This window comes from Phyllosticta citriasiana (genome assembly GCF_038021145.1).
Source record: "Phyllosticta citriasiana strain CBS 120426 chromosome Unknown IWZ02scaffold_17, whole genome shotgun sequence".
Taxonomy (NCBI): domain Eukaryota; kingdom Fungi; phylum Ascomycota; class Dothideomycetes; order Botryosphaeriales; family Phyllostictaceae; genus Phyllosticta; species Phyllosticta citriasiana.
The window spans coordinates 89,012-111,412 of record NW_027117294.1 but is presented as its reverse complement, the minus strand read 5'-3'; the positions used below and the strand labels follow the sequence as shown (position 1 = coordinate 111,412).

Below are 22,401 nucleotides of genomic sequence, written 5' to 3'. Positions count from 1 at the left end.
TGATTGTCCAGCTCCACCCCACCGCCAACATCGCCCCAAATGTTTTCGAGGACCGCGTTTTCGAGCGTAAGAGTCGTACAGCCAATGCCCGGGAAATAACGAGGCTGATTGATTTCAGGTCTTTCGCGCCGCTGTGCGGCCTTCGCGCCAACACGTCAACCCACTGCAGCACGCACGCTTTGCTCCTCTCCAAGCCCGCTTCCTCTCCGACGACACTCGCGCAGCGATAGACCGGGCCGTGTCGGCAGCCCCTGTCGTGTTGTTCATGAAGGGCACCCCGGAGATGCCGCAGTGCGGTTACTCGAGAGCGAGCATCCAGATTCTTGGAATGCAGGGTGTGGATCCGAGCAAATTCATTGCGTTCAACGTGCTGGAAGATGCCGACTTGAGGCAAGGTGAGACACACAGACGCGTCGCGCTGGCGATTGGGTTGCTCTGGGCTCGTTCTGACATTTGCGCAGGAATCAAGGAATACTCCGAGTGGCCAACCATCCCTCAGCTGTATGTGAACAAGGAGTTTATTGGCGGCTGCGACATTTTGATGTCGATGCACCAAGATGGTTCCCTGTCGGAAATGCTGGAGAAGAAGGGTGTGCTGGTGCCGGAGGAGCCAGTAGAAGAGAACGGCCAAAAGCCTCAATAACTGAAAGCTAATGAAGACTCTCTGGGACTCTTTTTATTCTCTATACCTCTGTATAGTTAATTTGTTAAAGCTGGGCGTCTCCAATAACGCGGCTCACTTGAACAAGCATCGCGTGTTTCCACGCCTTTTCCACTCTTCTCCGCCGCACCTCTCACCTTCCCTTCTCAACCTCTCCACATCACCCCTCTATCCATTACTATTGTACACCATGGAGGCCAGCGGAGCCCCATTTGTTCATTATCCCCTCCAAAGCAGGAAAAAACACAGGCACACCTCAACAACCGCCGCTCTCTTCAAAGCCAGGAATTTCCAGCACAAGCCCTCCAAACTCTCCAAAGGCACAACCGTTGCATCTTCCTCACCCACCAAACACAGCCTCACGAGCAAGCCTCAAGGCATTCATAAGCGCCGATTGAAGCCCAACGCAACGCGTGTCCGCCAGAAAGCCGAAGTCGCCAAGCACAAGCAGCGCAATGCGCTCTCCCTCGAATTCAACGGTCAGCCACTCCCACCCGCACTCCCACTCCCCAACCAGCCCATCTCACTGCCGCAGAAACCGCCAAAGCCTACCGCGAGACGGTCGTCAACGACGCCAACGCCTTGCTGCGCTCGGCGCGCAAAGCACTCCTCACCCGCCTCTCCAACACCACCTCCAGTCCCAGCACGCCCGCGAAGCAGCAACCTCGCGCCGCTCGCGGGCCCTTCCTCGCCGCAAGCCCAGCATCGGACGACAATGACGACGACGACAACGACGGCAACGACGGCGAGCAGCTGCGCTACGAACCCACGCTCCTGGATCTGTGCCACTCGCACAACAGGGAAGTTGCTAAACTGCAAGACCCGCTCGCCGACGAGCAGGTCGAGTACGAGGACGATGTGCTGCCGATGCAGGCGTCGGCGGGCCAGACGCGACGCATCGGCGATGCGATGGAGGAGTTTCGCGGCATTGTTGCCGAAGAGGAGGAGAACCTGAGGGGTCTGGAGAAGGAGTGGGATGCTGTGCAGTCAGAGATTGAACATCTCGCGCGCAGCATTTTCAATGATGCGGCATCGGATCATGACTATGATGCTAATGGCAGAGGAGAGGAGAGAAGCGCGGTGCTTGATCCTGCGCTTGTGGAGCGGTTGAGGCGCGAGGTTATTGAGGTGGCGGATGAGTTTGATGGCCGCGTGGGGGAGGTGAGGGATGCGGAGAAGGCGTTGAAGCGCAGGCAGGAGCGTTTTCTGGCGGATACGATTCGCAGTATGGGGGATTTGTAGGGGTTGAGGTGGGAGGGATGGTGCTGAAGCTGATTTCTTGCCGGGACGGACGGATGGATGGATGGATGGATGGACGACTGTTTTGCTACATGCTTTTGCTACGTATGCTGGGATAAAGGACTACATAGTTGACGAGCACTTACACACATATCTCACGACGCAATACTGATAGCTCACCCGAGAACCACTCACAGTCGGACAAGGGAGCAGAATCCAACACCCCAATAATCACTCCTTTCTCCATTTCCTCCATTTCTGATCCTCCCATGCTAAAACTCCGTAAGCAGGGAGGATATTGGTATCAAATCAACAACACAACCGCCATTGTCGTCATCATCCTATCATGCGATCCCCCCTTTTCCTTCCCCTAGTCTCCCACCCACCCCTAACTCAAAAAGAAATCCAAATCACTCGGCCCACCCCGACTCGCCTCATTGTCCGTCAACTGCTGCAAAAACACCAAAAAAGGGTCCTCCTCACTCTGCGTCGAGCCAGCCGCACTCGCCGCGCCGGGCGTCGGCGGCTGATTTCCACTCGGCGGTGCATACGCGAATGTCGAGGCGTTGGCGTTGCCAAGTCCATGATTATTGGCGTCGTGGAACGAGAAGGATGATGATGACGACGGGTCGGTTTGAGTCGCCGAGGGCTGCTGCGCGGCGGTCGTGTTTTTGTTATGGGTTGTGTCCGAGGACGCCTGGTCCAGCGGCGACTGCTCCGCATATTGGGGCGTGGGGATGGAAAAGATGGCGTCGAAAGAGGGCGTGGCGGCGTTGTTCGTGCTCTGTGGGACGGTGGCAGAGGTGTTTGAAGAGTTGGAGGGAGCGGGCGTGGCCGTGGTGGGGGCGTCGGCGAATGATCCCGTCGTGGTGCTGTTGTTCTTGTTGCTGCTGTTGCTGTTGCTGCGGCTGTGTTTTGCCGACTGCGGTGCTGGGTCTGGCGTGAAAGATGCGGTGAAGGTGAAGTTGGGCGAAAAGGGCGTTATGATTTGCTGTTGGAAGGAAGGTATGTTTGTTGTTATGTTGATGTCTCGGTGTGTGGACTCGTCCATTGTGTCGTCTTTTGATTGGTCGACGATGGATGGTGCCGGATTGGAGGTGTTTTCTGTGCCGTCGGATTTGGTGTTGGAAGTGGTGGTTTTGGTGCTGGACTGGTTAACTCCGGTCGTGCATCGACGCTTGCGACGGCGCTCGACAGGACTTGTCGACTGTGGTTGCGAGGGTAGAACAGGTGGCTGGATTTTAAAAGGCAATGAAGTGGAGCCTACAAAGGCGTTTTGCGGGGATTGGGTATATAAGGAGATGCTGCCAATGTGAGCAATAGACCTTCAATAGTGCGTGCTGCTTACCTGTCGTGAACTGTATCGAGTGACAAGTCTTGAAAAGTGATGTGTGCTCCGTCAATGGCGTGGCCGGGGTAGCGGTCAAAAAAGTCCTCCAGATCCATTGTCGGACTAAACCTCATGGCGTTTCCAGCCATGCTCTTGACCAATTCAGAGTGGCAGCCGTAGATCCACTGGAGCGTATCTCTTTGGTGCTGGACGCCTGCCCAGATAAAGCGCAATTCTGCCAGTTGCTGCATCTCCCTGGCCAACAGCTCGGCACTGTTCGAGTAGACTTCACCGTCCCGGCCTCGATAGTGTGCTCCATGTACATGAATCGTTCCAGCAGTGCCGACGCAGTATCCAACAAAGGCGGGCCAGTCGATTATTGAGGATGTGCGACCAATTTCGACGAGTTCGGCCACAGCGTTCGCGTGCAAAAAGCAAAGATTGGTTGCTTCAATCTGCCACGACTGGTGTTGTCCTGTAATGGAGAGCTCGGCGAGGTCCATGGGGAGAAAGGTGCGGTAAATCAAGCAGTGGATTATGTGGTAGATTAGTTTGCTCAAAACCAGGAGCGTGCTTTCTTGGTGGCCAAAGAGGGTTTCGAGCGAGCTGAAGGTGTCTTGCGTTTCGGCCGCCCACATGTCCAGCTCGTGTCGAATTTTGGAAAGATTCGAAAGGGAATGCCACGGAAAGTGCGAGTCGCCCTTGACTCCGCCGGCTGCGAGATATCGATTCGTAATGCCCAGAATTCGTGCAATTCCAATCAGCATCACAGAACTACTTTGGTTTTGTCTGCTTGGCCCCGCCACATATGGCATGTTGGAGCCGTTTCGGAAAAAGTCGCCCTTCATCATCATGGAGCCGGGGGTGGAGATCGAGGATGGCAGCCTCAGGAAAATGGATTCGTCGGATATCAGCGATGGTCGTTTGGATCCGCAAGCGGCAAAGCGGTCCATTAGATAACACGCCCAAAATAGTCGTCGACGGCCTTCGCGTTCAGAGGGAGGTACGTTGATAATCATAGGAAGCTCCCGATGTAGCTCGAGAGCAAAAGCCATGCTCATTGCCGTTGCTGAAAAAAAGTCAGCCGTGCATCCTTCAACATCTCAAAACGCTTACTAAGCAGCATATAGGCCTTCTTTCCCCGACCAGCCTGATAATTTGCCTGCGCGAGCAACAAAAGTGTCTGCAGACTCTCAATGCAGGGCTCGTCGGAGTCCAGCTCCATTCGAGATCGTGCAGCATACTCGTCGGACACGCGAACGGCGGCACTGTAACCTCCAACATTGCCATGTGGTACATATCTGCAAAAGTCAGTTCTCAAACGCCTGCCATATTTTCCAGGCTTCTGCACGCAATCCAGCCCGGGAATGAAATTTTGGCCCTCCTATGGAGTTTCACCGATACAAGGAAAATTCGAGCCCATGGGTGGGTCAGTCATAGATTTTGTCCAGGAGATGACGACCTACCGAGCGCTGACGGCATAGATGGCATGGGCCAAATGGCTTGGCAGTTGGTGATGCTGGAATCGTTGTCTCGTCGTCAATTCATCCAAAATGTAGTATGGCTTTCCATGCAGCCTTGCAAAATAGGCATCAACCAGGACATCGGTGGGAGCATAGACTGAAGCATTTTGGCTGCAAAATGTTAGCGGAGAAGCCACGTTCGGCAAAATGCGTCGCACATTGGTTGCGGAGGAGAGATGGCTGCAGGTGGTACGCTGGTGTTTGAGTTTGAATTTGCAGCCCGTGATCGATGAGCTGCAGGCGGGGCGCTCGCAGGTTTTGGGGGCTCTGGCTCATTCAAAGCTTCGGTTGATGATGGGGTCTCGTCGGTTTCGGCGCCGGCTGGCTTTTCCTTGTTTTCTTCGTGAAGTCGTTTTTCAAGACCGTCTACGCGTTTGAGCAATGCTGTGCAGGTTAGAAATGGTCTTGGTTTGGGTGATGTAGGAAGTTCCAACCTTCGAGAACGTCGGTCTTTGGTCCGCGCTTCTTGGGCACAGCGTCTGCAAGAAGTAATCAGCCACCATTTTCTGCAATCAGGCTAATTTTGCTTCGGAATGTGACAATGAATACACACCGTAGATGCACGGGCAAGCAAAGACCTGACAAGCCTCGCACGTGGGCTTCAGGCGATTGCATTTTATCTGTACCAAACGCGTTCAATGGATGATGCATCTCGATCGAGTAAAAGAGACTTGATGTACCTTTCTCTTGCGGCAGCTCTTGCAATTCATGGCCTCTCTGGGCTCGTTGGTCAGACGGCGCTGGGGCAGACGGTCGATGCCGACCTGGGGTCTCGTGGCCATTTCAGAGGTTGCGGTGAGATTCCTTGGGTGGCGACAGGGCGGACCTGGAGGGCGCGTACATGGCCGGTGCCAGTCGAATCTGAGGCGGGTTGGGGGCGACAGCAAAGGGCCGAAAGTCGAGGGAGAAGAGGTGTTGGAGAGGAGCAAGGCATGACGACGAGAATAGCCGCCTTATGGATGCCATAGGTACGACTCAGGATTGCTTTGGACATTGGACTTCCCCACCCCGCGCGCAGACGAAGCCATCCAGGCCCATGTTGTCGCCGGAGCTTGGCTGCCCGCACGGGACTAGCCTCGCTGGCCTCGGATGCACCACATGACGACCATCCATCTGACGGGACGGTCCTGGTGGGTGATGTAGGTGGTGTCTTCGGTTTCTTTTGCTGATGACCCGCCTTCATGGCTAGCTACATGTAGCCAACCGTTGTTGTACCAGCCTTCCGCTTCCGTCGCCGGCCCCGTTTCCCGCCTTCTCCCTGACCCTGACCCTGACCCTGACCCTGACCAACTCTATCGCAACAACATCCACAATCAGGGCACCATCACCGGCCGTACCACTTGTGCTGTACCTTTGCAGCCGCCTGCAGCTCATTCATCGCCTGGACTTTGTTCATCGTCACCCCGGATGCCCCTCGCTTCTCCTCGGACGCCCCACGAAACACCAACCACCAGCCCGTCGCCGGGGAAAAGCCCCTCTACAACAACACCAAGCAACAGCCGCCTCTTCACCGTGGCGCATCTCTTCGGCCCACTCGACAAACGCACGCACGCAGGCTCGCTCGCTCGCACGCACGCCACAACGGCGCCTCCCCAAACCATCCCCTACATGACCATTCCTTCCCCACAATGTGGCTCTGGCTGTCCGCGTTGCCGCCGCCACCGAACCACTGACCTGCCGCCGTTGCTGCTAAATGAATAAAGGTACACAGGGTTGACGGCGTGGCCGCTCACCCGCTGCACCCCGCCTCGCCTGCAGCTCGGACACGCGGCGAGCTACGTCGAGCAAATCACGGCCCATCTTTTTGCAAGGGAACCCCTCTCAAATCGAGAGAGCCACTCGACGGCGCGTCTTTCCATGTGAGGCTCATCTGAACTGTGTTTTGTTCGGCGGCTGCGTGCGACCATGTCAAACCAAGCCCTGTCGTCACTCGTCGCTTTTTCTGCCTGCGTGTCTCAAACTTGCAACGGCAACGGCGTCGCTACTCGACTCGGCTACTCGTGCTACCGGCCCATCGAAGCGCTCTTGGTCCACGACAGCAAGGCTGGGCTCGTCTCGCGCGTGGCAGCGCGGACAGGCGCAGGAACGCGAACAACGGCTGCTTACGCGCTTGTCGACGCGAGCGCGGCCGACCGGTGAATTCTCACTTGTATATTGCTCTCGGGAGCGCTGGAAGAGAATTTGACGCACATATCCGCCCTCCAAAAGAGACTTTTGCCAAGCGGTCCCGACAAACTGCAACTGGGTAATTACGGCTGCTTGCTTGGGTTCATTTCTTTACTTTGCCTGCGGTCCGTCATTTGTAGCCCGACGACTTGGATGCGACGCTCATCTCTCCGCCTCTTTTGTCGGAGAACACAACCGACAAGCCTGGTCCAACGTTGTCCTACACACCTTGTCGCCGGCGCCGAACGCAAAAGAGAGGAAAAGAAACGTCCAGATCGAAGTCAACTACTCGTTCTGGCCCATGCCATGATTGTGATGACTCTAGAACAAGACACCACCATCGTCTCCACCCCGGCCTCTTCCCATTCTCGAACGATCGAATCCTGCAAAACGACTACAGCGTGGAACCAAGGAGGCCCATCTTGGTGCCCAGCGCAAGCATCCCGCATGCGCTAGGAGAATTCCCTCCAACATGCGTCCATCCAACCAACCAGTACAGATACCCTCATCAAAATCAAACACCTATCCAGGCACACGCGCAGGAACAGCAGCCAAGGTAATCAGCGGCGCGGCCTATCCCGCCCGCCAGCCAGCCTTGTGTCCAGCAGCATGCGTGCAGAAGAGACAGTCCGACGTCGCGAAGCCGAGCCCACGCTTGCTCGCGATGCAGCCAGTCTACCTGCCCGCCCGCCCGCCCGCCCGCCTACCTGCATGCATGCATGCAACGCGCACATGTACATGTGCATGGAATGAATCGAAGGGCCGACGCCGCCTTCCCGCTCGCCGGGCTATCATCTCATGTAGATGATGTGATGTTACGCAGCTAGCTACGTTTTCCGCGCATGCTTGATCGCTTGTGTATCGGTCTTTTCCGCGGGAATCGACGGGAGCACTGGAGGGAGTATTAGTGGGTGGGTGTAGGGCGGGTGGAGGAGTCGCAACGGCAGGTGGAGAGAGGCCTCTAGACAGCGGAGGTCAAAGTGGAGCTGTCAACTTTAAGGACAGACAGGAATTGGAAAAGTGTTGAAGGGACTGATGTACTTTGATCTGCTCATGGTTCTAAAATTGAGACTCGAGCTGGTGAGGCAGATAGACGTCGAGAAGTAAGATCATTACCGATTTTTTTCCTTTTTGCGCGCGGACGTTCCAATGGCGAAGAAAACGGTGAGTTTGAGAAGCCGGAATTTTTTGGATTTGGAGACGTGAAAGGAAACTTTAGTCAGGCAGAGTTGGAGAAGGCTGGCGACTTGGAGAAGGAGAGGATGAGATGGATACGTCGGTGGATACGCTACCCACCCTCTTTTTTTTTTTTTTTCTTTTTTTTTGGATTTGGGGAAAGAGGGGAAAGACGGACTGATGGATTGATGATTAGATGGATGGATGGACAGACGAACACCCACGCGCCCACGGGCTCAGGTTCAGCTTTAGGAGAAGAACAGAGAGACAGGATTGCGAGATAGCAACGGCGAGCTAGCAAGCCAGCAAGCCACACATGGGTAGACAGGAAGAAAACTCCAAGAGCGGGACGGGATGGAACGAGACCAGACAACGTTGACCTACTCACCAACTCGCCCATCCACGCGGCAGTGGCCAGTTGGTCTGGAACAGCGAAACGAAACGAAACGGAGGGAAGCGCTTGGATGAGTGGAGTGCGTGGGCCAGAACAGAACATGGCAGGGCAAAACTAGACGTAGCCAGCTCGATGGAGACGACGGCGCAGCATCATGAGAGATTGACGAGATTGAGTCGATGGGATCGCCCGAGCAAGGGGGGGGGGGGGGGGGGGGGGGAGCGGACAAGAGAGATCTGGTGCCGGCGTGTTAGGCAGATGGATGGTTCAGGGGGATGGTGGAGGTGGTGTGCTGGATACATGTAGGAAAAGAAAATTCGTACGATTGGTTGTTTGGTCTGGCTCATGCGACGGAGAGGAACGGAGAGAAAAGCAAAGATCGAGGAGAGTGGGGAGGGGTGAGAAGGGGGGAAAAGTGGAGGAGTGAATGCATGATTGTAATCTAGGTAGGTAGGTAGGTAGACCAGCTCAATTAGTGTGTACGGAGACGATGAGAGCAGGGTGAGATCAGATGCGAGATACAATCCATCCATCCATCAATCACTCAATCCAGCGCAGAGAGAGAAAGCAAAGGGGAAGAAAGATTACGGAGATGATGCGTGAAAAAGAGGGCCAAACAACGCCATCATCATCACAGTCAAGACAAGAAGGAGGGAGAACTTCGTCAAAACAAACTCCGCCCCGACGCCAAGCGTACAAAATCGCACGGCACGTTCTGGCCCACCAGTAACCGTAGTGTCTCGACCGTCGTCCACGCATTCACGTCTGCAATGTTGTACGCCGTCCAGCCCGCCTCTTGCGCCAGCGCCATGACGTCGACCTTGCGCGGTCCGTTGGCCAGATCCAAAAACACCTTGCCCGCGGGCGCCTGATTGACATTGCAGACGCGATCTTGGATCTGGATCTGGTTTTGGTTTTGGAGCTTGCAGCTGCTATAGTGCTTGAGCAGCGGGCCGACGAGGGCGCTCTTCTCGCCCGGCAGCGCCGACACAATGACAAACGGGCCCGGCTGCTCGAGCTTCTTGACGTCCTCGACGCTGCGAAAAGGCTCGACAGCCGCCGCCAGCGGGCCCGGCGCCCGGAAGTGGAAGCCGATGGTGTAAATCGGCCCAATGTCGAGGCTCGTCAGCGCAAACACGGCCGGCGCCGCGTCCGTCTCCGAGTTGGCCAGCACCAGCGCTGCCCGCCCGCTGTACGCCGACGGCACAAAGTCGCGCGTCAGCGTCGCGCGGATGCCTTTCCAGGTGGCGTTCTCGCCAACCAGAGTCGCCGCGCTGTCGGGCCCGTTGGTGTTGCGGACGTCTATGGTGTCGACGAGGCGGATTGCTTTGGCGGCGTCGGAGAGGGTGGGCAGGTAGGGGGTGGGTAGCGGCAGGGGCGGATTGATGAAGGCGCCGCCAAAGCCCTCGCGTCGAACAATGGCCTCGACCTGGTTAGAGAGAGATGATGACGAGGCCGAGCCCCTGCTGGGCGGCGGAGCTGCCTTGTCTACAAACAGAAAGTTGTGCGGCAGACTGAGCTCGTTGAAACACTTTTCAAAAAACAAGGCCTGTGTTGCCAACTTGTGACTGCCGATGCCGTAGATGTCCAGCTTTGGCATGTGGCCCATGCTGTGCAACGCCGTGTTGATTTCAGCGGCGCTTAGCTGGCCCGGCGCTGCAATCATTGGCAGCAGCGGGTGCGTAATGGGCGTAAAGACCTTGTTGAGCATGCGAGACAACTGGCCTGCAGGGCTCATGTTTAGCCCGGAAAATGGTGGTCCGTGGGGATGCTCGGCTGTGATGAGGGAGCGAAAGTACTCGAGTTCATAATTGTCCTGCATTTGGTGGACCAGCGCGATCATCTTCACCACGTCACCATACACCGCCCCCTTCTTGAACAACTCCTTGGCCTGCGGCGACGTCCACTTGAACTGGCCAGAAAAGTCGTGAAAGGCCGATATTATCTTACTGTTTCCCTTTTTCTGCGCCAGCTCGCGGCGAATCTCTTCCGGCAACCACAGCTCGACGTCCAGGTACTCGACTCCCCACTGCTTGGCCCGGTACAGGTACTTATAAAATAGGGCCGGGTCGTCCATGGGGAACCTGCCATTTTCGCGCGTGCATCGCGTCGTGTAAATGATGGGCAGCTCGGTGCGCTGGCGCAACGTCATGAGCTGCTTGCCCACGTACTTGAGACTGGGCACCGGAGCATAGCTGCCGTCGTCGAGCGGCTCCTTGAGTAGGTCCACACGCAATTCGACAGCATCGGCGCCAACTGAGAGAATGTCAAGATTAGGGAGCGCGGCATGGACGTCGGGAAACGTCGTAGAAATGAGCGTCGTCCGGTTCTTGTTCAAGAGGTCTTTGTGCGGCGCAATCTGCCCAAGTACAAAGGCCAAGAAGCGCGTCAGGTCACGCCGGAGATACGGAGAGCGGGTGTAGAGGTACTCGTAGTCGCAGACCTCGGACAGGCGTTCATCCGGCGCCGACTCGTCCACGCAATGGACGTTCAAGAGGATCCTGGTGTCGCCTCGGTGCGCCAACGACGCGACGTCGACGTCGTTCAAGAGGCCCACGACAGTCGCCGGCTTGATGGCGGCCACGTCAGCGATGGACGGCGCAAAGACATGGCCTTGACCCAGGACGCTTGCTACAAGCTGCAAGATTTCTTGCTCGCCTGGGCCGTGGACGACGAGCAACGACGGCTTGCGCGACTCGAGCAGGGACTCGACGTGGACGACGCCCCGGTTCTTGTTGACGTCGGTGTGAGTTCTCGTCGTGGCCATGGCGGGGTGCAGGATTTCGGCGATGCGCATGCGCCTGGGGAGCTGGGTGTCGGTGGCCAGGTCGGGGACACTAGCCATACACGTTGAAGCCGTTGATGCGCAGCTGGAGTTCGACAACAATGCGGCGGGCGGGACAAGTGTCGTCGAGGGTTTGCATCGAGCACAGCAGCAACAAGAGGATATGGGCGGCAAGACAGGAAGTCATGTCCAGAAGAAGGAACCAAAGGCAAGGCGGCCGATGGAGGCGGGCTGGGGGACACGGTAGGAGACAGAGCCGATTTAGATGTACATGGCCATATAGAAGATACGCGGATGGTCGAGGTGGACGCGGATAATGGCTCTGAGACCAATTGGCGGTGGGCGGATGTTGGTCGCTGCTCTGCCTCGAGGCCATGATGGCATGCCTTCGCTCGACAATTTCTCCGCCAATGGCACTGCCTCCCCGCACTGCCCCGATAAACACCACGAATCGCTGTTCTATGTGAGACGCAAACCTCGACCGCTTCCTACAAAATCCCCAGCACCCGGCAAATCTGACCCTGTCTCCATGCGCAGCTCGACGGCTTCCAATTCCCATGGCAGGGAATCCCTCGCTGCGGCCGAGCCCGCGTGCAGGCCTGACCGCCCATCATCTCGCCACTCAACACCACGCAGTCACAGATATACGCCCAGTCTCTCTCGATACTTGGTTGTTCAACGCTCGCTGCTCATAGTACAGGCCAAAAACAAAAAACAACCACCGCTCTCCTCACTCGCCAGCCGGCGGGAGCTGGGGCGTCACGACGAACGTCGCGCTCGGGATGAGCCTGTTGCCGGTTCCGAGCTGGCAACTCACATCGCGATCAACACAAGCTGACAGGAGTCAAGAGTCTATATCCCAGGCGCCAGACCGTATCGTCGTCAAAATAAAACAAGACGTCGTCAAAGCACGGCTCCCTTTTAAACGAGACAAGGAAAATGTACAGGAAAAGGAAAAAAAAATTTGACAAAAAGGTCCCAACTTGCAATCGCGAACGAGCAAACTCTGTGGATTATGTACGTCCCAGCAACCTGTTCTAGTGCGAATCAAAAAAAAAAAAAAAAAAAAAAAAGAGAACCATTGCAAGTCCGTGGCGCGTCCTGTAGCCCGCCCTTCTTGTCCGCCGCTTTTGGAAAATCCCGGAACCAAACTTTGCTCACCGACGCCGAGTGCGCCATCGCTGAACCCACATTGGAAAAAGACGAGACCAACTTGTTGCTCTAGGGTCTTGTGCGAACCCGATCCGGAAAAGAAAGACATGGTCGTGGTCGGGGCATGTTCATTCAGCCTTCATAAATGTTTTGTTTTTCATGCGCTCTGGTGTGGCCGCATGACCTCGCCGTCAGAGTCGCTATGGCTGCGGACCTTTTTTACTGTGCCGTTGCTGCCGCTGCGTGATGACTTTCGTCCACTGCCAAACTCTGGCCTTCCCTTATTTCGAGACAGCTCCGCGTAAGATATGCTTTCGCTCCTGGACGGCCTCTTTGGCAATGGTCTTTTGCGAGACGACATTTCTATGAAATCATCACCTGAATCTTCGCTCGAATCTTCGTCGCTTTCGACTGCGTGGTCACCCTCGTACCCGTGCTGATCGTGCTCGCCTCCTCCTGAAAACGTCGAGTTGGGCGAAATCTCTATGGCCGTGTGGAGGGCGTGACTTTTTTGCTCTGGGCCAAAGGAATCGTCCTGCATGACTGACGAGTTGGCAGACACAACCGACGGGATTGATGGGTTGGATGTGGACTGTGACATGCCCGAAAACTGGTCTTCGGAAGAGCTCGTGGTGAGCGATTGGGGAAACCCTTTGAGCGTGGCGTCCGAGTGATCTGGAGCATCGTCGATTTCTCGTTGACGTTGACGCTCGTGAAAAGCAATGTCGTCTGGGCTTGGCGGACATGGGTCCTGGTTGTGGCTGCTGAGTGGTCGGCTCCCAGACGACGAGGTGGGTCTGGAGTGGCTTGAGAAGTCTTGCAGCACGTGACGACGACGATTCTCCTCCTTGGCTCGGTTGAAATTGTCTGTAAGGTAATCTTGAAATGCGGGCGAGTTGTACAAGATGTCTTCGCCACCACGGCCCTTGGTAGACGGGCGATGTGATGACGCCGACGAAATGGAAGACTGGCGGGACGGCGTCCCCTCTCGACTTTGGTGAATGTCCGACTCGGTATTTGACCGCGATGCAGGCGAGCCAGGGCTTGCAGCTGAGCTTCCTGCAGCGGAACTCTCCTTTAGCAGAGGTGGCTGGTCGACCTGACCTGCAGCACAAGCTTCGCTCAATGCAATGCTCGGCTCACCGTGAGCATCGTCATCTCCAGCCATGAAGCGATCGACCGAGGGGTTGCGGCTGCGGGGCTTTGGGTTCTCGGTGCGTCTTTCTTTGCTCCTCACAGAACGCAGAATGCGACGGCCAGCACCACCAAACAATCCACTCAGGTTGGATGCACCTGGAGTGTCCAGCGTGAGTGGCGTGCTTGGAACGCCCTGTGGCATGGTTGGCGAGACGCCACGTCGTTGCGAGACATATTCAAAGTCTGACTGCTTTATTGTCCGAATGGAGCCCCCCGTGTTCATGCTCGATTCTGCTCGCGAGGCAAAACTCAACTTGTGGTGCTTATCGCTGCCGTTGGCTCCCGGAGATGCGTCCGGGTCGTCATATTCGCCGCCTTCGGGGGTTGCTGGCCTTGAGTACGGACCTATGAAAAACTGTGGGCGTTCTCTGAGCTCAGGGCTGGCGGTGACACTTTTGGATAGTGGGTGTTCACCTTCCCTGGAGGCTTTCAACAGAGCGCTAATTTCGTCCGGCCTGATGCTGGCCCTCCGTAGGTCCTGGCTAATGGTGCTGCTTGACGACGTTGCCGACAGACCTTCTCCGGTGCCACTCTTTCCCCGCTTCCTGCCAGGCGCCGGCGTCTTGGGCCCGATACCGAGCGCCCCGCCGAGCTTGCGCATGCCCGACTTGACACGCTCCAGCAGGTTGAGTTGAACGACGGCGTCGTCAACATCCTCTCTGGAGACTTCAATCTTCTTGTAGTCTGGCACGCGTGCAGGGTCGGACTGCTCCAGCCACACGAGCGGGTGCTCAAGATCGCGCAGCACCCACGGGTGATGCTTCACCTCGGGCAGAGTGATGCGGCGTCGCGGATCCTTGACTAGAAGCCTTCGCAAAAGATCATAGAGCTCCTCGTCAACCTCTTCGTAGACGAGTTCATGGTGAGCTCGCCTGTCTCTCGCCATGCTGCTCCACAACCGGCTGTGAGAGTTGGGGCGAGAGGTTGTCCGATCGTCGACTGCCCTCAGCCGAAAGCGAGGAATATAAACTTCTTCTTCTGCAATGAGCCTCATGACGACAAACGTGTTCAAATCGTGGAATGGGACACGACCAAAAACCAAACAGTACAGCGTGACTCCAAGGGCCCAGACGTCAATCTGGAGGGTTACAGGTAGGGGGTCGTTGTCGGCATCAGTCTGGCAGAGCTCTGGCGCATAAAATGCGGGTGTTCCCACCGTCTTGGCCAACTCAATCGCCTCGTCGACATCTTGGGCGTCGGATTCTGATTGATCGTCACCGTTGCCATATGACGTTGCAGAACGGCGGCCCAGATACGAGACTCCAAAGTCTGAAATCTTGATATGGCCATCCCTTGCTTGCAGCAGATTAGCAGGTTTGATGTCGCGGTGGATGACTCCTTGATAGTGGAGGTATTCGAGTCCGGACACAGTGTCACGAAACGCTTTGCGAGCGTCGTGAAGCGTCATGAGCGGAACGTAGCGAAAGTGTTCTGGAACGGGAAGGTCGTCGGGCAAGTCCGGCTTGGTCGAGGTCAAGCTGCCAGCGATGCTCGGGTTTCTCCCTCGAGGTGGCGGTGAGTCATACGGGCCCCACATTGTACCTTCGAGGCCAGTTACTGACGCTGAGCGAGCCTCCTTTTCCATTTGTTCATTGCCCATGGCTGGAAGGGATGTGGTCGAATGTTTGGACGCTGCAAGTTGCTCCATGCTTTCGTTGAGCGGCGCGTGCGGGGTCTGATCGGCGTCGAATTCAACGGGAGTTGAAGGCCTGCTGCGGTGTCTTGAGCGGTCGTCTGTGGCTGTCGAAGTCCGAGAAAGCTCGCTGTCAGTCTCTTCGTCCTCGGTTTCACCACCATATTCAAAACTCCACGGCTTGGGACCATCCGAGTCCTCGAGTCTCTTGCGGTGCCGTGTCTTCATTCGCCTACGCTCGGCTCTTTCTCGCCGGCGCTGCGCTTCCAACACAATTCTTTGATCTTCGAGGGCGGCAGACTCATTGTCAAATATGCCTCTTGCCTCGCGTTCGTATCGCCGATACTCGACGAGCACAATTTCCTTGGCGCCCTCGGTCCGCCATCGGACTTCTCCCATTTCGACATGCTCGAGAACAATGTAGACCTTTTTGCGGGACGGGTCGTCAATAACCTCCAGCAGTCCAACAATGTTTGGATGGCGGGCCTTTTTCAAGATGGCAATCTCGCGTCGAATCTTGTCCTCGTGGCTCGTGTTCTTACCCAGGCGGCGCCTCTTGGAATAACGTTCCACAATCTTTATCGCCACATACTGGCCCGTTTCCAAGCTACGGCCTAGCTTGACTTTGCCATGCACACCACGACCGAGCTCGTCGATGATTTCGTACTGGTTGATGATTTTGCGGCCCGAAATGGGGTCGACGTCGACGTCGGCCACATGCGTCTCTTTGGGAACTTGACGATGTGTAAAGTGGAGGTACGGACTCGAGTAGTAGCCGGTTTCCTCGGAGGGCGCGAGTACAGGTCTGATTGGGGGCGGATTTACGTCAAAGAGTCCAGGGCTTCCGGCGGGAGAGTTTCCGGCGGTGCGGGAACCTTGCTCGTGGCCAAGGATTTCAGACGCAAGGTGCTGGGCCGGATGGAGCGAGGGAACGTGAGAGGAGGAAAAGGACGAGTACTGAGAAGGGTGAGAGCTCCGTGCTCGGAGCAGATGGGGCCCTGGAGGGTGTTGCTGATGGGCCTGTAGCGGCGGGTTTGGAAATCTCGGATAGTCTATCTGATTCTGCAAGGCAGAGTAGGCCTGGTTAGGGTAGCGGGGGTAAGACGCCCTCAGCGTCTGTAGTACCGGCTCGGCCCTGACCGTGGCGTTACTGACGGTCGACGCGGTCGAGACGTGCTCTCGCCGCAGGCCCGGCCGCTCGTGCATGTCCAGCGGAGGCCCATGCGGATCTGGTACCCCGCCGGCCTCGCCATCGCCCGCGCCGTGGACGTGCGCCCGAGTGTTGAAAGGTGAGGGCGACGTTTCCACCGGCGGCGAGTTTGTTGGGAGGTAGGATGTGTGATATCTCACCGGGCGCGGCGAATGATACGGCAGGTCGGACGAGTAATGGGTCGACATGGTCAGGTCCGACGGCAGCGAGTCGTCTGCTGGGGCAATTCGAGAGTGCGAGTACTCGAGATTAGCTCCGGGGAGCGCAGGTGCGTGGACAGAGGCATCGTGGGCGGCGGGGCGTGGACTTGGGGATGGACGCAGCGCGTTGTTGCTGGCGACGTTGTTATCTGGACCGCCGTCAGAGGCAGCCGGGCCTTCCTCCGGTGCCGCCATGCCGCGTCCCTCTTATGTGCTCGACTCCTCTCTCGTGGGCGATATGGGGGGGGCTCAGAGGCGAGCAGCCGGCATCTGAATGTCGAGGGAACAGAGCGAGTGGTTCAGTCTTGGATCAAGTCCTGGGGGGGCCGTATCATCCTGCACCGCGGCGACCGAGAAGCAGGCTGTCGTCGGGCGGCAGCGTGCAGGTCGAGGCGTCTCGAGGGTATTTGACCGCGGCGGACGCGGCGACGCGGTAAAAGGGTCGTCGTGGGCAGCAGGAGTGGAGCGTGTGGGCGGCGCGGCGAAGGTGGTGGAGCACGTCGTGGTGGTGTGGTGGAGGTGATCTGGGGGTGGGCGGATGAGGCCGCCGGGGGGCGGCGGGGGATAATTTTTTTTGACGAGAGCGTGTCTGAGTAGTGACAGGGCCCAGCTTGCGCCGTCAGGTCGGGTGTGGATCGAGATAGACTCGACGTCAGCGGGATGCGTCGAAGAGGGTGGAAGAGGAACACCTGAGGCCGGCGCGGATCGGTGCTTTTCGGCAAGCTCCAGTGGAGACGGAGGGCCCGCTAAAGACGACAAGACAAGCCAAACCTAATCCCCAGGGCTCGACGCTGGCACCAGGCCGCCAACGCTGCGAAAAATAAGAAAAACAAAATGCTGCAATCAACGAGAGCCGCAACGCAGGCGCAGCAGGGACAAAAGATGTATCGAGCGAGCCAGCGGCTTCATGTAGCCCGCCAGATGCAATACAGGAATACAATACAATACCAGTAGCCCACTCGCCGGCGCGCCCTCGTACGCGCCCAGGCCCAGCTCATCCCAAGCTACCTACCTGTCACAGTCTGTCGAGGCAAACAATTGTGACAGGGCCCCGAAAATGCCTCTTGCACTTGGTCGCCACGCCGTGATTCTGTCGTCGTTTTGTTATTAGGGTTAGGGACAGACTAAAAATTAATTTCCATCAGCCGCCGACAGCGCCCTCGAGCCGGCATGTCCCAAGCCCCCGCTGACTCTGCGAGCCGCTCTTTTCCCCAGATTTTGGCCAGCTTTTTCACGTCATTGGCTCGCGGCAGGGGATTGTGGCGATCAAGTCTTGCCTGCGCGGGGTCAGAATCATGGAGAAGACGAAGAAGATCCGTGCAACACTCGACACTCTTCATGGATTACCTTACGATCTATCACTTTGCGGCGCACTCCCGCTTCGAGCTTGCGCCCGCGCCCTCCACACGTCCCGGGGACGGGGTCCAGGTTGGCGAGAAAAAAGGCCTGGCCCACGTTGACGGCGACGCCTCGGACCATTCCCAAATAGGCACTCGACGATAGCTCGTCGGCGGTGCTGTAATTTGTCCTCCCTCGTCCATGATGTGGTGCCTGGGCGCTGCGTTGGGGTTTGACCAAGGTGACCGTGCCATCCTGGCCGCCCTTTTGTTGGTCAGACACAACGACGACAACTCCTCCAACCAACATCATCTCCCTATGCCTCGCTCCGCCGCCACCCATGTCGACGGCGACCGTTCCCAGCCGACGCCCGTCTTTTTGCTGCTGCTGGCCTTGCGCATCCTCAATGCCTTGACGACGCGAACCTTTTTCCAGCCCGACGAGTACTTTCAGGCGCTGGAGCCCGCGTGGCAGATGGCCTTTGGCGAGGCCAGCGGTGCCTGGATCACTTGGGTACGGCTACATCACCCTGCAGGACCCAGCGGCAGTCAGCATCAAACATGGCTAATCCTCAGGCTCAGGAGTGGAAAAGCCAGCTGCGGTCGTCGCTGCACCCTGCCCTCTTTGCCGGCGTGCTGGTCCTGTCGTCGGTGCTTGCGGATGCTTGCAGCGCTTCTCCATCGACCAAGGCCGACGTGCTCGTCGCCGTGCCCAAAATCACGCAGGCCGTCTTTGCCGCCTCGACCGATTACTTTTCTTGGCGCCTGGCCGAGCAGGCCTACGGGCGAGGCAGTAGAGCAGCGTGGGCGAGCGTAAGTAGTAGACCAAGGCCGAGTGCGACTCCACATCAACCGACCCTGACCGACGACCCCCGCAGCTGGCCCTGACCGTCTGCAGTCCCTGGCAGTGGTTCTGCTCCACGCGCTCTCTGTCAAACTGCCTGGAGACGGCGCTGACGTCGGCCGCCCTGGTGTGGTGGCCATGGTCGTGGGTTGCACAACGTGGGAGCCCCACTACTTTCGGCGATAGACCTCAGTAAGCCACCATCATGCGTTTCCCTTTTGGTCCATACGAGCCGTGGCTGACGGAGCAGTCTGAGTCTTTCTCTCGTTGCCGCTGCCTTTGCCTGCGTGCTGCGGCCAACCAACCTGCTCGTGTGGATTTGCATTTCCCTGCCTACGCTCTGGCAGGCATCTGCGCGTGAGCGCCACGCATTAGTCCAAAGCGCCGTGCTTTACGGGTAAGTGTGCCACCAGACCCTCAGCGTTTGAAACACGGCGCAATCTCAGACTGAGACACGGGCATGCGGTGGTTCGGCGGCCATCAACGCGACTGACGTTACCTCTAGAGGTGGTGTTTTGGCACTATCCGCCCTGGCCGATCGCGTCTACTACCGTGTGTGGACGCTGCCACCCTTCCGGTTCGTCTATTTCAACATTGCCAGGTCCCTGGCCGTCTTTTACGGCACCAATAGAGGCGACTACTACCTGACCGAGGGGCTGCCACTGCTCCTGACGACGGCACTCCCCTTTGCCATCTGGGGCATGTGTGCCTCGCTGCGTCGAGACGGCAGCAAACCACCGAACCGCATGCTCTCCATCCTATCGCTCACAGCGCTCACCATGGTCCTCGCCCTCTCCTTCATCTCGCACAAAGAAGTCCGCTTCATCTACCCACTCCTCCCCATCCTACACGTCCTCGCCGGCTCCCCCCTTTCCATCTTCTTCCACCCGCCCCTCTCCCTCTCCAAACGCACTATCCTCACCCTCCTCCTCACCTCTAACCTGCTCCTCGCCCTCTACACCTCCCAATTCCACCAGCGCGGCGTCATCGACGTCCTGCACCACCTGCGCGCCCGCCACCAATCCGCCAACCCAAATCTCCACCTCCCAGTCCAACCGCTCAATGCGTCGTCTGTTGCCTTTCTCATGCCCTGCCACTCCACCCCCTGGCGGTCCCATCTCGTTTTCCCTTCTATCGACGCCTGGGCCCTCACCTGCGAGCCCCCGCTCGACGTGCCGCTCGCCGACCGCGCCGCGTATCGCGACGAGGCGGATCGCTTTTACCTCGAGGACGGCCCGGCGCAGTGGCTGCAACTCAACATGCAGCCTTTGTCTAGCATTGCCAGATACGAGGAGCACAATCGAGACAACACTGAGGCTGAGCCTGAGGCTAGCGACCCACCCAAACGCCCCTGGCCCGCTCGTCTCGTCTTTTTTGCGCAGCTAGAGGCGCAAATGAGAGAGGTTTTGGACAAGAGTCGGTATGTCGAGTGTTGGCGTGGGTTTAATAGCCATTGGCATGATGATTGGCGCAGGCGGGGCGACGTTGTGGTGTGGTGTTTGGATGAGAGGGGATGAGGGGGGGGGGGGGGGGGGGTCCGGTATTTGTTAGATGTGGGCAAAGAGAGGAAGAGAAAAAGGAGAAGAATAAAAATGAAGCGATATGTGGATACGTATAGAAAAGAACAACAGAAACAAATCAATCATGACTCGCTCACTCTCTCACTCACTGTCGTCTGACACAGCAAGCACCATTACCGACGCCAGGCCAGACATTCCATGTGCGGGAATTGGTGGAGAGGGAGCAAGTAAGAAAGTAAGCAAGTAATGAGACGGAGCAAGGGCAGGCGAGCGAGAGAGGTATGGTAGACGGACAGAACGTTGGTCACTGACAGGTGGCTTTGGATGGGACACATTGCCTGGTTGGTTGGGTGGGGGTAAGGAGGTGATAGAGAGGGGGGATGTCCAAATTTCAAGTCATCCAAGATATGTCCCTTGATGAATGCAACTGCAGGTTTGGATGACATGAACCATGAAGATGATATTGTTGTTGTTCATGATGATGATGATGATGATGATGATGATGATGATGATGATGATGTGATGCTAATATGACAGACAAATAGTTTATGTACAGTACAGACGCTCCAAATTCCATTCCCCGCCCCCGCCGGCCGGCTCAGCGCCAATCAGATTTGCTTTTGCAGTCTTGGTCTTTCTTTCTTTTTTCTCTTTTCGTTGTTCGTTCTGGTTGGTCAATGGCTGACTGATGACGAGCCGATCTACAACAGCACCTTGGACGCCACGCTCAACAGCCACGCCGCGTCCTGCCAGCCACCCTCGCTGTCTCGCGGCTCGGGCAGGTCCTCGAGTTTCTTCTCCTTTGCAGCGCGGCTGGCAGCCTCGATGCGCGCCCACTCGTCGCGCCGGCGCTTGACCTCCATCTCGCGGCGGCGCTGCGAGTCGTGATCGCCGGCCGTCAGCTCGTCCGAATCATCGTCGTCGTCGGTCGTCTCCTCGCCGTCCTCATCGACGCTGAACAGCGTCCAGCCCATGAGCTTGTCCATCCAGCCGCCAAGGCCGAAGCCGCGCTCGCGTGCCAGCCGCGCCACCTCCTCGTCGTCCTCGGCGGCAATGGACGAGCCCTCGTCGTCGACGAAGTCGGGCTCCATGGGCACGGCGTCGTCGCCGTTGTCGTCGAGGTAGTCGGCGCTGCTGCGGCGCGAGAGGGCGCCGATGGGGGTGCGCGATCCCATGGGCGTCATGCCCATGCCGGCGACGCGGCTGCCGCGCCTGCTGTGCTGCCTGCTGCCGAAGCGCGGCGTCACGGGTGAGAACTCGTCGTCGGCAAACATGGCGCTGTGGGTGCGGCTGTGGAGCCCGCTGCGGCCGTTGTTGTTGTTGTTGTTGTTGTTGTTGTTGTTGTTGTTGTCGTTGTCGTCCGAGTCCGACGCTTCGGCTTGGCGGACCAGCGACGTGCTGCTCTCGCGGCGCGACAGCCACGACTGGCCCTTGGACTCACGAGTCTCGGAAGCGATGGCGAGGCCGGCGCGGTAGAGCCAGCCGTCGTCCGAGGCGTCGCGGTGCTGGTGGTGCTTGGGGGTGGGGGGCTTTCGAGTTGAGAGGGCAAAGGTGCTGCTCTTGCTGCGCGAATGATGGCGCCCTGATGCTGGCAGATTCGTGTCCAACGTGACGTCCGACTTGGCCTTGGTCATGGCCGTGTTGGTGGAGCGGGTGTTGTCTGGAAAGTAGGAGGTAGCGTCGACGTAGCGCACATTGAGGTGGGAGCGATGTCGGCTAGGGCTCCGGCTGAGAATTCCTGGGGTGCTGGGAGCCGTCTTGGGTTGGATGTAGGACGAGGTGACTTGGTCCATGGTGTTGTCGTTGTGGGTGCCGAGGGCTTGGTGGCTAAAGTTGTCGCTCAGTGGGGCCAGCGACAGGTGATGGAGATTTGGGAATGAGCGGCAGGAAGGGCTGGTGGGGGTGCGCGAGGCGGAGCGAGGAGGTTCTACAGCAGAAAAGGCCATGGCTGTGGGAGGGGGGTGGTGTGATGTGGGGAGGTGGTACAGTAGAAGAAGTAGGAGCAGCGTCGGTCAATTTCAATGGGCGTGGGAA

General features: G+C 57.6%; 7 protein-coding genes across 7 annotated transcripts; 3 read left to right on the top strand and 4 right to left on the bottom strand.

The window, feature by feature from the left end:
* Positions 1-39: 39 nt before the first annotated feature.
* IWZ02DRAFT_494355 (monothiol glutaredoxin-5) lies at positions 40-643 on the top strand (the record flags this gene model as incomplete). The annotated part of the gene is made up of 3 exons (XM_066770015.1): positions 40-66; positions 119-395; positions 462-643. 3 exons carry the CDS (start codon positions 40-42, stop codon positions 641-643), a joined length of 486 nt encoding a protein of 161 aa, XP_066618407.1.
* Positions 476-1,956, top strand: IWZ02DRAFT_101982 (uncharacterized protein). Its single transcript, XM_066761252.1, has 2 exons — positions 476-1,140; positions 1,197-1,956. The coding sequence occupies exons 1-2, from the start codon at positions 654-656 to the stop codon at positions 1,901-1,903; spliced, it is 1,194 nt and encodes a 397-aa protein (XP_066618406.1). The 5' UTR covers positions 476-653; the 3' UTR covers positions 1,904-1,956.
* IWZ02DRAFT_463102 (fungal-specific transcription factor domain-containing protein) lies at positions 1,912-6,016 on the bottom strand. The gene is made up of 8 exons (XM_066768323.1): positions 5,434-6,016; positions 5,307-5,373; positions 5,188-5,232; positions 4,912-5,137; positions 4,697-4,864; positions 4,347-4,531; positions 3,249-4,299; positions 1,912-3,204 (listed from the first exon to the last, which is right to left on the bottom strand). Exons 1-8 carry the CDS (start codon positions 5,533-5,535, stop codon positions 2,289-2,291), a joined length of 2,760 nt encoding a protein of 919 aa, XP_066618405.1. The 5' UTR covers positions 5,536-6,016; the 3' UTR covers positions 1,912-2,288.
* A 3,137-nt stretch (positions 6,017-9,153) lies between these two features.
* Positions 9,154-11,286, bottom strand: IWZ02DRAFT_385608 (type I 3-dehydroquinase-domain-containing protein; the record flags this gene model as incomplete). The annotated part of the gene is made up of 1 exon (XM_066765416.1): positions 9,154-11,286. The coding sequence occupies one exon, from the start codon at positions 11,284-11,286 to the stop codon at positions 9,154-9,156; it is 2,133 nt and encodes a 710-aa protein (XP_066618404.1).
* Positions 11,287-12,201: 915 nt separating this feature from the next.
* IWZ02DRAFT_509803 (uncharacterized protein) lies at positions 12,202-16,699 on the bottom strand. Its single transcript, XM_066770481.1, has 2 exons — positions 15,320-16,699; positions 12,202-15,265 (listed from the first exon to the last, which is right to left on the bottom strand). The coding sequence occupies exons 1-2, from the start codon at positions 16,652-16,654 to the stop codon at positions 12,584-12,586; spliced, it is 4,017 nt and encodes a 1,338-aa protein (XP_066618403.1). The 5' UTR covers positions 16,655-16,699; the 3' UTR covers positions 12,202-12,583.
* A 1,623-nt stretch (positions 16,700-18,322) lies between these two features.
* Positions 18,323-20,364, top strand: IWZ02DRAFT_385584 (Alg9-like mannosyltransferase family-domain-containing protein; the record flags this gene model as incomplete). Its single annotated transcript, XM_066765415.1, has 5 exons — positions 18,323-18,517; positions 18,586-18,816; positions 18,882-19,039; positions 19,098-19,233; positions 19,300-20,364. 5 exons carry the CDS (start codon positions 18,323-18,325, stop codon positions 20,362-20,364), a joined length of 1,785 nt encoding a protein of 594 aa, XP_066618402.1.
* Positions 20,365-20,895: 531 nt separating this feature from the next.
* On the bottom strand, positions 20,896-22,401 carry IWZ02DRAFT_463086 (uncharacterized protein). The gene has a single exon (XM_066768322.1). It carries the CDS (start codon positions 22,311-22,313, stop codon positions 21,069-21,071), a length of 1,245 nt encoding a protein of 414 aa, XP_066618401.1. The 5' UTR covers positions 22,314-22,401; the 3' UTR covers positions 20,896-21,068.